Source organism: Amphiura filiformis, chromosome 15 (assembly GCF_039555335.1).
Source record: "Amphiura filiformis chromosome 15, Afil_fr2py, whole genome shotgun sequence".
In the NCBI taxonomy this organism is placed as follows: domain Eukaryota; kingdom Metazoa; phylum Echinodermata; class Ophiuroidea; order Amphilepidida; family Amphiuridae; genus Amphiura; species Amphiura filiformis.
The window spans coordinates 56,616,411-56,632,867 of NC_092642.1; the positions used below are offsets into that span (position 1 = coordinate 56,616,411).

Sequence of the window (16,457 nt, forward strand, 5' to 3'; positions counted from 1 at the left end):
TCTAAACCCCGATATGCAGACCAATTAACCTATTGAGACTTCAGAGCCTCTTCTTACTTTGGCAGATGCAACGCTGCTCTCCAACTCATGGTGAATGATGATATGCAATAATAAGATCCAATAGATTAATATACTGCTTGGTACCGCCTAAAAATCTCAATCGCAATCTCCAACACAACTGCAAGTTGAGTGATCTATTCTGTCAAAGGCCTTGTGATCCTCTGTACAATTCCATTCAGTACAATAATGTACGGATATTCCTCCTTTGAAAAATGCACTGTAATATTCCAGGATTGATGCACAATTAATGCTCAAATCTTGACCACCAATTTGGTGTTGACAAGCTCTCTACAACTTGTACAAGTATGACGAGTCGATCCTACTGACATATCAAAGTAAAATGTGGCATTATTCCATTCCTGAACAAGCAATATTTTGATAATAGTACAAAAATTGCTTCAAGAAATGTCAGACAGCAAGCCTCTATATACACACACACATCACGTTTTGAAAGATCTAAACCGATACCACTGTGCATGCACCTTACTGGAGCTTACTGGTATCAAATCTAGGTTGCCGGTGTTTTCAAGTTTTGTGTTCTCTCCTCCTTGGGCCTCAATACAAACACAAACTTAAGAAATGTTTGAATATAGCATAAACACCCCGGTAACAGTCAGAGTGTCTAACAGTACCCGCCGCCGATTACCAGTAGGCATACAAAGCAATGCCGGTGTAGTTTTCCAAACTCTGCTCTACTTTTCTGGTATAAAATATACTCTGGTATTTCAGTTCTTTAGTACACCGGTATCTCAGTGTAACACAATATCTCTGTGTTGTGAAGTATTGCTTTGAAAGAAAATACCACTGCTGTATTATCCTGCAAGTTGATTTCACAAGTTCAGAATTCCATTGATAAAGATAAAGTAAAGATAACTACAGATAGTCCAACAACAAGTACATGTACATAGCTAAAACACCATACAGTTACAATTGTATAGAAAACTCCCACACAGTACACACCTCACAAATGCAGAAATAATTTGCTACAGTAGTTAATGCCAGTAGCTACTTCAACTGCTGGTTTTTGAAGTAAAATTTCCTCCTGAGAGATAAGACCTTTCACCTATAAAAGCTCCTGAAAAGCTGAAGACAGCTCAAATAGACAGTGTATTCCCAGTTTACTAAAACACATCCTACTGAACCAGTGCCTCTTCACTTGAGCTTTGTAGAAAATCCAAAGTGACTGAACTCTTGGCTTGAACCCCTGGTACGTGTGACATCAATAGAGCGAACATGTGTTGTACAGATTCCAGTTAACTTGAGCAACAGTTACCGTTATAGATAACTGATAATGGCAGGGCAATCCAAGCCACTTCAAGTTTGGTAATGGTCCAAGATAAGATTAGGTATAAAGGCAAAGAGAGGGATGATGCGCAGTTGGCATACATAAGATGAGTAAGTTATCTATTGCTAATCAGTAGCTTCCACCATAACTAAAGTTGTTGCTTGCATAGATATCAACTATCATTCCAATGCAGACTAAACACGTATCTGTCTGTCAGTGTGTGTGTAGGCAGGCAGGGGTCCTGAACAGGGGATGATGCCGCTTCAATACTCTAGAAGTAAAAGATATGACAAACGTAGCAGCAAATGAAGATGAGTTATTATCTTGTCACAGTTTCCAGTCATCATAATAGTTCCATTGTGGTGCACTGTCAGTTACAGCTTCACCTGACGTAAATATAGCCTATGTGTCAGACTTTGTTGCAGGCCCATATGGGGTAATTCAAGGGTACTTCAAGTTCGGAGCTGGAATTCCTCCTCTTAGATATCAAATCAAGATGACTTCCATTGAACTTCCGTGTCTATCTTGTCCAATTTTGATTCCACACCCAGTGTTGTTGCATTCACCTGACTGCCCACCTATGAAGGACCTGTCTAGCAGTCTGTAGATATGTATTGCATAGACAGCAAAAATGTAGGTAGGGTATTCACAACAGCAAATAAACAATGTCTTCCCATGGTGCATTGTGCTTTATTTGACTATATCACACTCACTATGGACCACAATGGCCTCATCCCAATGGTATAGTTCAATAACTTCAACCAAACAATCATATTATAAAATTTGACCTGAAGTTAACGAGTATGAGTTTTTGTACTCAAATTTTCAAAGGTCATGCGATGAATGTACAAATGTATAGGGGTTAAAGAACTGTGCCCCTGATAAATGAGCATGTTGTGGATCCTAATGGGCTATTCCAGATAAAACATGCACCCCCCCTATAGAGGGCAACGGAAATCCAGATTTTTTGGTGGTCTTTGGGGCTCGGAATTCCAGCCTATTCTACTTATGCTGTTCCAAATTCCAGCCTATTTTGCCTATGCTTGGCATAAAATTTCCAGATTTTTCCACCATTTTGTTAGTCTGAAGGCATAGAGGGTTTTGGAATTCCAGGTTTATTGTGTTTATCCTTGGTTGGATTTCCAGACTTTTTTGCCTCTGGTCAATAAAATAATCCATATTTTTGTCCATTGAGGTGCTGGAATTCCAGATGGTTTTGTTAGTAATTTGTCGGGATTTCCAGCCTTTTGTGCAAATAGATATCAGGAATTCCATTCTCTTCCAGGTTAATGCAATTTGTCATTATGTATGTGCATAATGTATGTTGAGGCGTTTTCTCCCCCACAAGTTGGTGGTACTAGTAGTTATAATCATCATGATTGACAGCCCAAGTGACCATGACAACCAACATTCTTCAGTTCTTGTTGAGTAAGCCCTAATTATTAGTAGGAAAGAAAAAGAGGGTACACCAACTTGACGGAAAACAAGTCGCAGGGTGGCAAATCAGACCCCTCCCCTGCTCAGTTGACAGATATGTTGTGACAAAATTTACAATTTGCATCTCCCTTTTGGCCTATTTTAGACCAAATTTGCGCTTATGCCATAATCTTAGTAAAGCCATTTGAGTGAGTAGATCTCACGACAATCATGTTGCCTTGCCCACAGGACCATCAAAAGGTAAATCCGCCATATACCAGGTATATGATATACACATTTTAGGCTATTCCAGTTGAAAGACATACACCCTGTATGGAAGACATTACTTTAGTCTCTCACACAGGGGTGTAGATTCCAAATGAAGTCACCCCCAAGAAAATGGTTGCCCTGAAAATAAGCTGTTTCTTTACTCAATTAATGAGAGTTTCATTGAGTAAAGAAACAGTTTAAAGCAAGTGCACTATCTTAAGTTAATGAAAACAACTTCACAGAAAGCAAGCACACTTGGCGAGGGGTTTATTTTTGCGGATTTCGCGAGTGTAGTCCCATCCACGAAATTAACACCTCGCGAATATATATAATAATGTATTGCAAGTATAGGGCAAAACTAAGCATCGCGAAAATAACAATTGCAAAAATGTCTCTGTAACTCCAAATCGCGACAATAACTGTAATGCTTGAAAATTACCACTTAAACAGTAATAATTAGTACCAGCAGAGAAACTCTCTGGACTGACCTTTCACAAGTTCAACAAAAGTCAATACTATTACGTAATTGTTTGTTCATGGGACATAGTGCACACACACTTCATCCATGCAGTACAAAGTGTTATCTGTTTCAAAATTTACTGTGTGCTTTATTTTAGCAGATTTGGGTAGCTACCGTATTAATAAACTGAGGGAAAATATTATTCTGTGTATTAAAAACAAATCAACCCATCGTGGCTTGGGGTTTTAATAACAGGTTTAATTTCGAATTGATTGATTTTCAATGATGGATACAAATTTTAAGTTTAGCATCAGTTTTTTTTTCTATTTTGTTAAGTTTTATAAAATGTTGCAAATTAAAAAAAAAATTAATAGTATCAAAGGCTACTGAAAAAACCCTTCTCTACTGGGCCAACCGACCGAATTTGTGTTTTGAGAATTAAAAAAAAAAACATTTATTTTGCTTAAATAATAGCAAATATGTTGGTATTAAAAAATTCTTAATATTTTGGTGATATTTTAGGGTAATTTCAAGATAGCCTCTCTCTAGAAATACAAGTACAAAAACACCGACCCTATACTTGAAGTTGAAAGGTCCGCCCGTAGAATAGGGTGGGTTTTTCTTTTATCGCCAAAAATACAATAAATAACATGACACCAACCCAGCAAACACAAAAGCGTTTTCGACATCATTCGCAAAAGGTTATAAAGGTTGTCAGAAAACGTTTAAATGTCGTGTTATATAAAGGGTATATTAAGAGTATAACACGTTTTCATAACCTTAAAAAACATTTTTTGATAATCTACTGCTCAGCAAACAAAAATGTTTTACAGAAAACGTTTAAATGTCGCATATGTCGGATTATATAAAGAGTATAAATACGTTTTAATAACATTCCCAAAACATTCTTGAAAACTTGATACAAAACATTCTAAACAGAATGTTATTTTGGGAGTTGAAAAAATATTTTGCGAAAAATGTTTGCCCAAAATATTTTCAATAACGTTTTAAAAGCGTTTTCATGACCTTTATATAACCCGACATTAAAATGTTATTAAAAGGTTTTGAAAAAAACATTTTAAGAACATTTCTGTGTTTGCTGGGTTCAAATATTTTAACATAATGTTATTTAAGTATTGACACAATATTTGGCAAAGATGTTTGCAAAATAGTTTACAATAACATTTTTTGAACACATTTATAATTATTGTTGTAGTGTGTTTTCATACAAAGCGTTTTAAAAGCGTTATCATGACCTTAATATAACCCGACATTTTAATGTTATTAAAACGTTTTTACCTTAACCAAAGGCCAAAATATACATTGTAGCTTATTTAAAACGTTTTTAAAACGTTTTTGTGTTTGCTGGGAAAACAGAAATTTTGACAATAATAGTTTTTTTCTGATCATTTTAATGTAAATTTTGACCAAAGTATCAGCAAATTATGATATAGCTAGATTACACATAAATATAAAATTTGAAAGAGGGACTCTAAATATACATTTAAAAATCCAAAAGCATAAATCAAGAAGTGCATATTACGGTATTACTATTATTAAAAATGATTTATATTAAATGATGCTCCCGTCTAAAAAAATCCGGACATTGAGTTTTTTTACATGTTTTGCATTTGGAAAATGTTCCATTACAAACCAAATGTCAGACGAATTCGTCTCTATGGATTGTCTGAGTTGATAACATCTGAGGATAGGCCTATATGAATCCAATATCGTACTAGCTAAAACTACTGTTCTTTGAATGGAACAAAATGCAGATGTTCAATCGAAATACATGTGAAGATGAGCTCATCTTCTCTGATGTTATGCAAAATATGGTAATATCAAATATCATCCATTTTATTGTTTTATTATTTTATTATTCACGGGATGTGATTAATTAGCATATTATAAATTTGATGAGGAATTTAAATATTTATATGCCATTGGGTTTTGTGTACAGGGGATGGAGGAAAAAAACTTTGATTGATAATGTCATTAAAATATTAAGATACCCTGCATCTCGTTTCTACTACTCATTATAATTATCATTAAAGTTTTGCTTTTGTAAAGCCTACAATGTTCTAGCACATCTAAAATTCTCCTGCATGCTGAGTGAACATAAAAGGTTGAATAACACATGGAGATTAAAAAACGTAAGTAAACAAAATCAAAGCGAAACTGGTAATTTGCACAACCTAAACCACAGAGCAGTACATGTATTAAACAGAACAAGATCTTGTTCATGGTTGTTTGTTTAACCATGCTCTTCAAACACATTTTAAAAGGTTCCATGACTTGGCAAACAAAGTTATACACACTTGTGTTTATAATACATGCAGTCTTCACAGTCACTCCAGGCTGTTTTGGATCGGGGGTCTGCTTGATCAGCAAAGAGATATTTCTCCCATCTTCTGGTATTACAGTAAAGCTATCATTTGCTGCATATTTTGCTCAAATTTGCACTTCTTACATGATTGTAATTGCCCAATGCTATCTGAAATACCATGTAAAGGACTAAGCCTCCAAAGTAAAATTTAGAGGTGATCCCCAAAGCTCCACAGTTAAGCGGCTAAGTCGGTTTTTACTTTTTACCTCATTATTTTAAGCTTAGTTAAAACTGAGACTAGTAAACCTGAGACTGTTGGTTTACTAGTCTCAGGTTAAAATGATCAGAAGACCCCCTTGACAGTAGACTATGCCATAGTCGAATTTTATTAAAAAATATGTTTATTAGTCATGATGAACCCATTTCGTTGAATACAAAATTATACTGATGTTTATTAAAATTAAAGTATTCAATAGTAAAATGGTCATAAAGAGTTAAAAATATCAGATAATTAGTGACAATAAAAGTAACTGAATGCAACATTATCTTGCATAATTATAATGGCTGACTTTAATACTGAACAATTCTGATTTTGGAAGTACCAGTTTATTGATAGCGAACCCGAAAATCCTGGAAGCTAACAGAGGGAGTGCGGTGACTGAAAAGATCAGATACAGATGTGAAAATCTATCAGTTGCACACAAATCAAGATAAATCAGAGTTTTATGCTTTAAATGTAATGGCCCGAGTATGCAAAATGGGCAAGTGGACTACGGAGAAGTCTACCTTGACAGATAAAGTGTTACTAGTACCGTAGCAGTAATATTATGTAATCATAGTAAAATATAAAAAAAAAGAAGAACAAAATTAAAATTTTACCAAAATCGTACATTATGTCTTTTATAATCTCCAAAATAGGAAAGATAAATGGTCTATGGTAAAACCAAATTTATCGAACGTAATCAAAACAATAAAATTATTATTTGGCCAAAACAACAACAACAACTCTGTCCCTGCCCTTTGAGGGATTCTGATTTTAAGCCAGCTAAGAGCTGGCTATCTACTTCGGAGATCGTCTTTGTTTGCTAAAGAGATTACGGGGTACTAGCATTGGTTTGAATTACTTTGCGGAACTTTTTATGGTGAAAATATATATGTAAGACCTGTTATTCGATTTGTAAGAAAAAGAAAGTATGCTTTGCCGTTTTAACGAATGAAAGCAGTGAGAATTTCAAAAGTTATGGTTTGAAGGAAATATAACATTAAAAGTTATATATATGCCAGGCCTATAATAGTTTCCACAGCATATCAACGAAAGAAAATGATAGTATCCTTGTTATCAGGCGTTCTTAGATTTACATTTGCAGACCTCCTGGAGATCAACACAGCATGAGATGTGAGTGTATTGATAATAACATGATTAAAACCTTTATGGACCTAAAAGTCAAAGTAAAAATATCCTATATCCTGTATCGTTTTTATGGATAAAAATGACTCAAAATGTCATTTATGAAATAATTGATATCTTAAACATCAGTTTTGTCTTTTCAACAGGAAAAATTCGATGTAAATTCAAGGCCTATTTTTGATATGGGTACAATTGATATACATGTAGGCCTATTGAACAATATCAGTCTTTATACATTTTATAATGTGCTATGTATAAATTGCGAATTAATATATAAATTAATATAAAATTAATGTGCATGTATAAGGCAAGTAGGATGGCAGTTTTAGCCAATTAACTAAAAACTGCAGTGTATTTCTTTATATTAATAATGAGCTAAGGGTGGCCTAAAAGGCAGAAAAGACAAAAAGACAGAACAATTTGGAGTAATTAATTAAAGAGTTGACAGGAAGTTATAGGAGTTAATGTTTGGTTTTTCTGTGTGCATGTTCTTATCATTGATGGTTTGGAGCAGGCGGCGAATGGCATGATAGAGCCGGCAGCTTGTGAAACGGCCCGGCCGTATGGCATTTTCCAAATACTCGGTTAGTTTTGGGGGTTTATTATCGAACCCGATGGTTTTAGCTTGTATTTATATTATTTATTAACATATAGGCCTATTTGTTTGTGAAATTTCAAGCGTTTTAAATTTTCAAAATAATCCCATTCAATTACACGGTTGTGATGAAAATGCAATGCGACCACCACCTGGTTTGGTGGACTGTCATCCCGGACTGTCATGGAACATGATGGATCATAAAAAAGAGTGATCCTAAAAATGCCTTCCACCTAAACTACCGTATTCGTCCGAGTATAGTCCCACGCTCGAGTATAATCCCACCCCCCATTTTTCGAAAAATTTCAGAAATTGTAAAAAAAAAAAAAAAAAAAAAAAAATTTTTTTTAAGTTTTTTTTTCGGTTTTAGAGTGTCCCTGGACCTAGACCTAGATGCTAGGATCATTCATGGTTGACCTAAAAAAAAAAAAAAAAAAAAAATTCAAGATATTTTGTATTTTTAATATGAAAATTGATAATTTGTATTCATGTCATACTCTATTAATGATTTCAAAATGCATTGAATTTGAATGCATTTTGAAATCATTAATAGAGTATGACATGAAAACAAAGTATCAATTTTCATATTAAAAATACAAAATATCTTGAAATTTTTTTTTTTTTTTTTTTTTAGGTCAACCATGAATGATCCTAGCATCTAGGTCTAGGTCCAGGGACACTTCAAAACCTGAAAAAAATAAACTTAAAAAAAAAAAAAAAAAAAATTTTTTGTTTTGAAATTGAGTATAATCCCACCCCCAATTGTGAAAAATTTTCACATAAAAAACGGGTGGGACTATACTCGGACCAATACGGTAATTACAAGACCTCTTCTGCATTGAAGCTGGCTTCCCCTTTTAAGGGAATTTGTATCTTCTTCTTTTATTTCTTGCATAAAAGTGGAAAATTAAAGTTAACATATTGGCAATACAATTTGCTTCCTCCTCTTAATGATCAATTTTGCATTGTAGAAAAAATAAAAATGAAAAAGTTCTCCCCTTTTAAAGTTTTTTCTGTCAGTGTCGTTTTTTAGCTGTGGGCCTACTATGGAGTGCAGCCTGTAGTGTAGAGGTGTATCTTACTGACTTGCTTTTAATACTGACTTTCTAACTTTTATAATTTTATAATATATAGTTACCCCTTTGGCTCTAAAATCATAATTGCAAGACTCTGAATTTGTAAAGCTATGTAGACCTACCGAATACTGGCCACTCGTCCTTTATACCGTATTTAAATAAAAGTCTCCCCTCCATAAAGTACCACGGGGCAATTCGCAAAATAATACCATAACACATGTGATATGCTGAGGAAGCCTGATGACCTTTTTAAAATAGCTGAGTGGGAGGGTTTTCAATGAAATATTTTTTCATGTCAGTGAAATGATGCCATTTGCCCCACATCTCATATGCACAGTTTATCCCTTACATACCCTGTGTCTTGAATAGCTATATAGCCCAACCCTGTGGTTAAGAGGCTAGGAAATAATTCCTAATATCTCATACCCTAGTTTGTATGCCTTTATCTAATCTTGCCCACATGACAACTTACTATTTAGCCCTTAAACCCAGCAAAGAGTCTGCTCAGTGTAGGAATTTTTTAGCCTTTTTTTTATAAATATGTTTGCAATTGGCTTATAACCATCACATGCTGACAATGCACATAACTGATTGGTTAATCAAACTAGCAGGTCATGGTCAGGCCTAATCACAAAGTAAACATATCATCTGTAAATAAAACTATGCAGCAGCCTCAGCAGGCGACTTACTTCAGAAAAGGTTCAATATAACTACATTGCATAAAACTAAGTCCATTATCTATAGTTAATTGGTCAAATGTTTATTGACTCTTGTAATAACCCATGTGTAGTAACCTGTATAATATTAGTGTTCATAAAAGCAGGACTATGAGACAAATATCCCTGACCCTGACAAAAACTAGCAAGAGCAAATGGCTGTGTAATTTGTTTACTTTAGTAATAAGGCATCTTGCATACATGTACAATTTTCATTTTATTTTATTTATTTTATTTATTTATTAGACTTTATACTTCGTAGTTTATAGCCAAATTTGTTTCCAGGAGGTGGCTTAATAAAAATTCCTTTAAAAAAGGAATGGGGCGCCCAATGTGAGCTTGGTCGTGATGTATTGAATTTCATGGTGTTTAGATTTGGTATTATTATCTCATGAAACCCGGTGACACCTCATTATAGAAATCAGACCTGTTGATAGGTTGTAAGAGAGGATAGCCTTTTCCAGTCACGAATTGGGCCAGAAAGTTTTGCTACTTTGCAACGCAATAAAAACCCTAAATGCAAAATGAGATCCTGTAGTGTAGGTGGCTTGAGGTGACTTAAAAACTAAATGCAAAATGAGGTTTAAAAAAATATTGTTTTTCAGAGTCAAGACACAGGTATCATTATTAAGCCTCATATCACTTATTTATTGTTGAATAAGTGCAGAGTAGGTTAGATATGAATATTAAATGTTAGACCAAAGTAGCTCAAAGTATATGTACTATACACCTGATCCGTGAACTTATCTTTTTAAAGACAAATTCTTGTTTGTGTAAAAACTGAAGCATCATAATGTGTAAAAGAATATTTGAATATTAACTGTACATCATATATAGCGATTCGTGATACCCAATCATGCTTCAGTTTATGTGGTTTAGGAAGCAGAGAATTTATTTCAATTTTATATACGCCAAAATATTTTCTGAATAATAAAAATTAACACTGAATTGATGGCGGAAATTTTATGTTAAATTTACGTAGGTCCCCACTAAAGATTACTGTTTCGTCTTTATGGGAATTTAATCTTTTAATATCTGAAAGAACTTTGGGGACCTACGTGGGTGGACTACGAATCCAGACCGTCTTACAAGAAAAATGGTAGGCTAGGCTCCCTACCTTGCAGGGCACGTGCATGCACGAAATGAATTGTGTATGTATCATAGGCCCCTCGTATTGTTTGTATGCGCCTGAGAATTCAACAATATTAATAGGCCTAATGGTAGCTCTACACATTAATGTTTTTAAGCAGAAAAAATTCCAAAATACGGTACATGATGCAGTCATGTCTACAGTGGAATTCACCACGACCTTTGCAGGACTTAAACCCCATTAAAAGCTATTAAACCAAGATAACACTCATTGAAAACAGCTCAACTGATTAAATCATATCTTCTCTGGTTAAATACATGCAACATATGTTTCTGCTTTACATGTACAATGGAGCAATGAGCTGGTATTATAGTTTCAGTTGGGTGAACGATTATAAAGCGAACGCTAGAGAACAATTCTGTGTGGGCTTTTGTTTACGAAATGAGACAATACTCTGCTTATTGTTAACCAGCGTTCTTGAAAATGAGAAGCATGGTGGTTTGCAGACTTAACACGGGTTGGAAATAATTTCTTCATATTTTTGGTGTTATCTGTCGTTTACATATCCTTCCTAAAACACCAAAGTACGAATATTTCCAAACATCTAAATTAGCTAAAATTTAGGACATGTTACAAAACTATATTTTCTAGAATTGGCGGTTATTTTTCACACACCGGCGTTAACTAGGCAATTACCCATACTTCTAACATACGCTATTTGTAGAGGTTACGCGTCAGCGGTAAGAGCACTGTGTATTGTGTATAGGAAAATGGACAGTAACTGCAGTATGCCGTTTTCTGTCTTTGCTTGTCACGTGGTATGTTGAAGTAATGAAGTAATTGAAGTTGTGATTATATGTTCAAATTTTCAAGATGGCCCCAACAAGTCAGTTGGTCAGGGTACAGGCGCTGGTAATATGTCGATACTGTATACATGATAGCGGTGCAGCGTGGGTTCGAGCCCCACCTCTGCCGAACTAAATTTCCTTTTTTTTAAATTTCATATTATGTTAGGGAAATGTGGCTGGGGAATTTATGTATGACGAAGAGTGGTGTGGGTCGATAGGTTCATCCCCTGCAATGGTGATCCCCAGCCCGACGTGGGTCTTCACTCTTCATTCTAGCTTGTGCGAAGATTTTGTTTTTATAGGCCTATTTGTTTAAAACAGCATCACACTCACTCCCACAGCCCACACCCCCACACACAACGCATGCGCATCACAGTATAGACATATGATATCCCTATTATCATTGATTAAATATTTTGAGCTCAAAATGTAGAAATATACACTTTGAGCTCATCTTATAATAATAGCTATAACAGGGCAAGGAAAGAACTAGGTCACTTTATTATTACTTGATTCATGTCGTATTTTATTCATAGGCTACATGTCGTATGTATACGGACGTTGAAACTTTAAAAAGTAACAGTCCCCAGCTAATTTAGATATGAGCTCTTTGATGTCCACTCCCCTATCAGGGAATTCCCTTTTAACATAGGAGCACCTGCGTAGTACTAGGTACTGCGGCAAGGTTGCACTCGTTCTACTTGATGTGGCTTCATGTATTTATCATGCAGCCTATTATAAATATATCTATTTCATTCAAATACAGGTATGTATTTAATATAAAAACAACATTTGAGGCTTTAGGTATTTTAGTCTCAGCTCAAACCAAAGTAAGAAAGTTTGAATTCTTATGTACCGTAGCGTTAGCCTAATGGCGCACATGGCTCCTTTGCCTTGGGGTAAATTTCATGTACAAAAAGAGAGCTACCTCCTCTAAAAATCACAACAAGAATTAAGGGTGTGTGCATGCCCTTATTTGCTGGTGGGAATTTTGTGGGAGGGCGCTTTAAGTTTGTGTCTAAAATACCAGTTATATCAAAGGGGCCCATAAGCGCCATTAGGCTGAACGTTCTGACGGACTTCCATTGACAATACAACAATATTCGTGTTGTAAAGTAGGGTAAAAAGATCTAGGCCTCAAGAAAGAAAGAACAGGAATAAATAAAGAATAATTAAGGACATAAAGAAAGAATTTTGCCCTAATGAATTTTTAGAAAGAGCTGAAGCAAGAAACTGAGTTTCACGATACAATCCTTTTATAGTTCGAAATGTGTGCTGCCGACAGAGTATGCGTCCCTTTGTGTGGTTCAGTTCATGGACCTAAAGACCCGGTTTAACAAGAATGTTAAAATTATGTTACGCCAATCAAACATTTTTTAGAAACTAGTAGGCCTACATGCCACATATTGTTATTGAAAACCTGTAAGGAGAACAGCAACCCTTCACAAAAGAGAAGCTTAATTTTAGTGGTTACCTAGGATACCAACACCAGTGGCGTGCGCAAAGGGACAGGGGATGTGCCCCCCCTTTGTCAAAAAGATCGGGAAATAATGCACCTAATCGGGGGGAACCGGGGGATTAGTTATTAAATTTTAAAACAGTCAGAGAATCGAGACCCTGAACCAGACTTTGAAAACCTAAATGCGTTACTGCCAGGCCCAAACGCAGGATTTTTTGTTTGGGGGTGCTGATTTTGAAAAAGTGGACCGTTCTCCAAAGGGGGGGCGATTTTGTGAAATGTGGACTTTTCCCCCAAATTTGGACCTTTTTTGACCCAAAAACCATAAAAAACCGGATTTTGGGACTTTTTGAATACTTTTGCAAATTTGGGGAGGTGCAGTCGCACCCCCCCCCCTAACGTCTGGGCCTGGTTACTGCCAAACACACACCTTGGTGGTGGGCCTATATTAGGCCTATACATGTAAAACATCATAGATGACTTGGAATAAATGCAGATAAAGCAAATATAATGTAACCTTTACAACAATAAACACCTATACCGCCTAAAATAACTCTAAAACCCTAACATGGAATTCAAGACTTTTTGGTAGTCAATTGAAAAATTCCAACTTATTTGTGTAATTTTAGATACCCTCTATAGAGGGCGATGGAATTCCAGATTTTTTTGGTAAGTCAATTGAAAATTCCAACTTTTTTTTGATAATTTTTAAAAACCCTCTATACCCCTCCATGGAATTCCAGACTTTTTTGCTAGTCAATTGAAAAATTCCAACATTTTATTTGGGTATCTTTAGAAACCCTCTATAGAGGGCAATGGAATTCCAGATTTTTTTTGGTAAGTCAATTGAAAATTCCAACTTTTTTTTGACAATTTTAAAACCCTCTATACCCTCCATGGATTTCCAGATTTTACATGCTAAACAGGGCGAAATCCAGGTTTCTTCCTCAAGTATGCTTTGGAATTCCAGACATTTTAGAAAAAAAACATTTTGCCCTCTATAGGGGGGGTGCATGTTTTATCTGGAATAGCCCAATGTATCCCAACCTCCGTGCTCTGTTCCTTTAGAATACTATTACTATCCAGAGGTTGCTTTGCTCACAGTGTGCAGCCATTTGGGTTAGCTTACTCCCTATTCCAAAAAAACACAGTACTAATTTTTTTTGGATTAAAAAAATATTGTCCTGTTTTGCCAAATGAAACAGATAAATCCTAATATTGGCAATGAATGTCAAATTTTAAAAATTATTTATTTTGAAATTTTTTTTTTTTTTTAAATCCGGGCCTAAATTTTTGGGATTTTGACCCGGCCGCGGGGAGCAACACAACTTTTTTTTGGCCTTAATAGGCCTGTGCGATTGCTATACAGACCGTGACACACAGCATGATGGGAAGGTCTGATTATCTGCTGTAGGTAGCAAGCAATGCAAGGCTGCCTCTCAATGCAGGGTCAGTCAGGTGAATCAATGCATTATGCCATTTACAAAGGTAATGATGACACATCTTTCTTCCAATTTTTATGGTATTGAAAATTTTTACTTCATATTTATTTTTTAGGCAAAAACTTAAAAAAGTTGAAGTTCAAATACAAAGTAGCTCTCAATCTTCAAGCACTATGGACCACAGTAGCCTCGTCCCAATGGCATAGTCCAATAACTTCAATTACATAATCATAGTGCAAAATTTGACCTCAAGTTGCAGAGTATGAGGTTTTGTACCCAAATTTTCAAACGTCATTCAATGAATGTATAAATGTATTGGGGTTAAAGAACTGTGCCCCTGATAGATGAGCATGTTGTGGATCCTAGTGAAGTGTCTTTTGTAGATACCTTGAGGGATGTAAGTTGTAATTCTCCATTAAAACATCCGAAAACTCCAACAATATTTACTTATTTGACCTCAGATGACCCTGCACGAATATTGGAAAAGTAGACATTTCCACCCTACATTTATTTTCGTGCATTTCTCATTCCAAGCTTCTACCATGAAAACAGCAATGTGCAAATATATTCCTTTTGTGTAAAGGTCAATGTAAGGAAATTTAGAATCGCAAATTTAAAAACAAGGGAAACAGTTAAAAATTGGCAACATGCAAAAAATTAATGTGAACATTTCCACTTTTACAGTATTTGAATATTAATTAAAATATATCAATAAGAATAAACCAAATAGATGGCAAGATTAAAATTAATTATGATCTACATTTATTAATCATCTGAATAAGGAGAGATTATCCGCTCAGATAAAAAATTGGAAACATCTATTGCCTTGTTCAGGTGGGCTTAGAGCTAAGTTTGTGTTAGGGTAACACTAAGCTACCTACCTCAGAGGTAACTCAGAGGTAGCTTAGTGTGAGTGCCCTTCTGAATAAGTATCGTGTTAGGCCCTTCACAATTAATTCTTAGTTTCCTGTTTCAAGTTTGAAAATAAAGGACGAGGTGACTTTTAATTATTAATTATTAATTATCTATTAATTATTAATTATCTATTACTTTCTTTATTTTGAAAATGTGGTTGTGACTATTATCAACAGTCCATTTGGTCATTTTGACTAAGACTACGGATTTAATTATTTTACCTTTATAATTGATTTTTTACATTAATATTAGTAGGGGACCCTACAATGTTCTTGTTTTATATTCATAATCAAAGTTGAGATGATCAAAAACAGATATTAGCAAATAAAAGTAATTAAAAAGTCAATTAGAAGATGAAAATACCTAAATAAAAATAAAATAATTAAATATTTTTCCATTCTTGATTTTGGACGCGCGAGGGAAACAGGAAACTAAGGATCAATTGTAATTGGCCTTAACAAACACAAAGCTTAACACAAAAAAAGATTTACTACCAAGAAATATCTGTGGCATAACACGATGCAATCGCTGCAGCTAACATGGAGTGCTTCAAGTTAACGACCATGGGGAGATGAAAAAATTATTTGAAATTGTAACAATCTGAGATTCGCCCTGTATTTAGGATATTTTGCACATTATCAAAATCACAACTTTTTTGAAATAAGTGGATCTGGAGATTGTGTAGTGTCCCTTTAAGGAAAGAGGTATGAACGTTTGGACAGCATTTATTGTGGGACATAGCACATCAGACATCGAATTGCATTCTGAATACGAAGAATGGCCTTCTGATATCAAATAATTTTGATTTTTTGAAATTCGCAATGTAATACACATTTTATGGCAAATCGTTAAAAATTGATATTTTTGATATTTAACAGTACTCGAAGTAAACTTTATAAATCTGATGATTTCTACCTAAAGTGTATGTAGGTGGGATGAAAAGCCGACGATCAATTGAAAATTTTGACCTTTAAATTATTGAAGATATGGATTTTTTCCCAAAACACCAAAAAAATTAGGTTTTTGGGAAAAAATCCATATCTTCAATATGAAAGGTCAAAATTTTCAATTGATCGTCGGCTTTTCCTCCC

General features: G+C 34.9%; 1 protein-coding gene across 3 annotated transcripts in view; it reads right to left on the bottom strand.

The window, feature by feature from the left end:
* The window catches only part of LOC140171865 (uncharacterized), a 312,836-nt gene that overhangs the window by 261,786 nt on the left and 34,593 nt on the right, over positions 1-16,457 (bottom strand). The window contains exon 1 of one of the 3 annotated variants that reach the window (XM_072195203.1): positions 58-1,353. The exons of the other annotated variants lie outside the window; for them this stretch is intronic. Coding sequence (XP_072051304.1) covers positions 58-89 — 32 coding nt within the window. The 5' untranslated portion in view covers positions 90-1,353. Of the gene's footprint in view, positions 1-57; positions 1,354-16,457 lie in introns of those variants that run through there. 3 annotated transcript variants of the gene reach the window in all.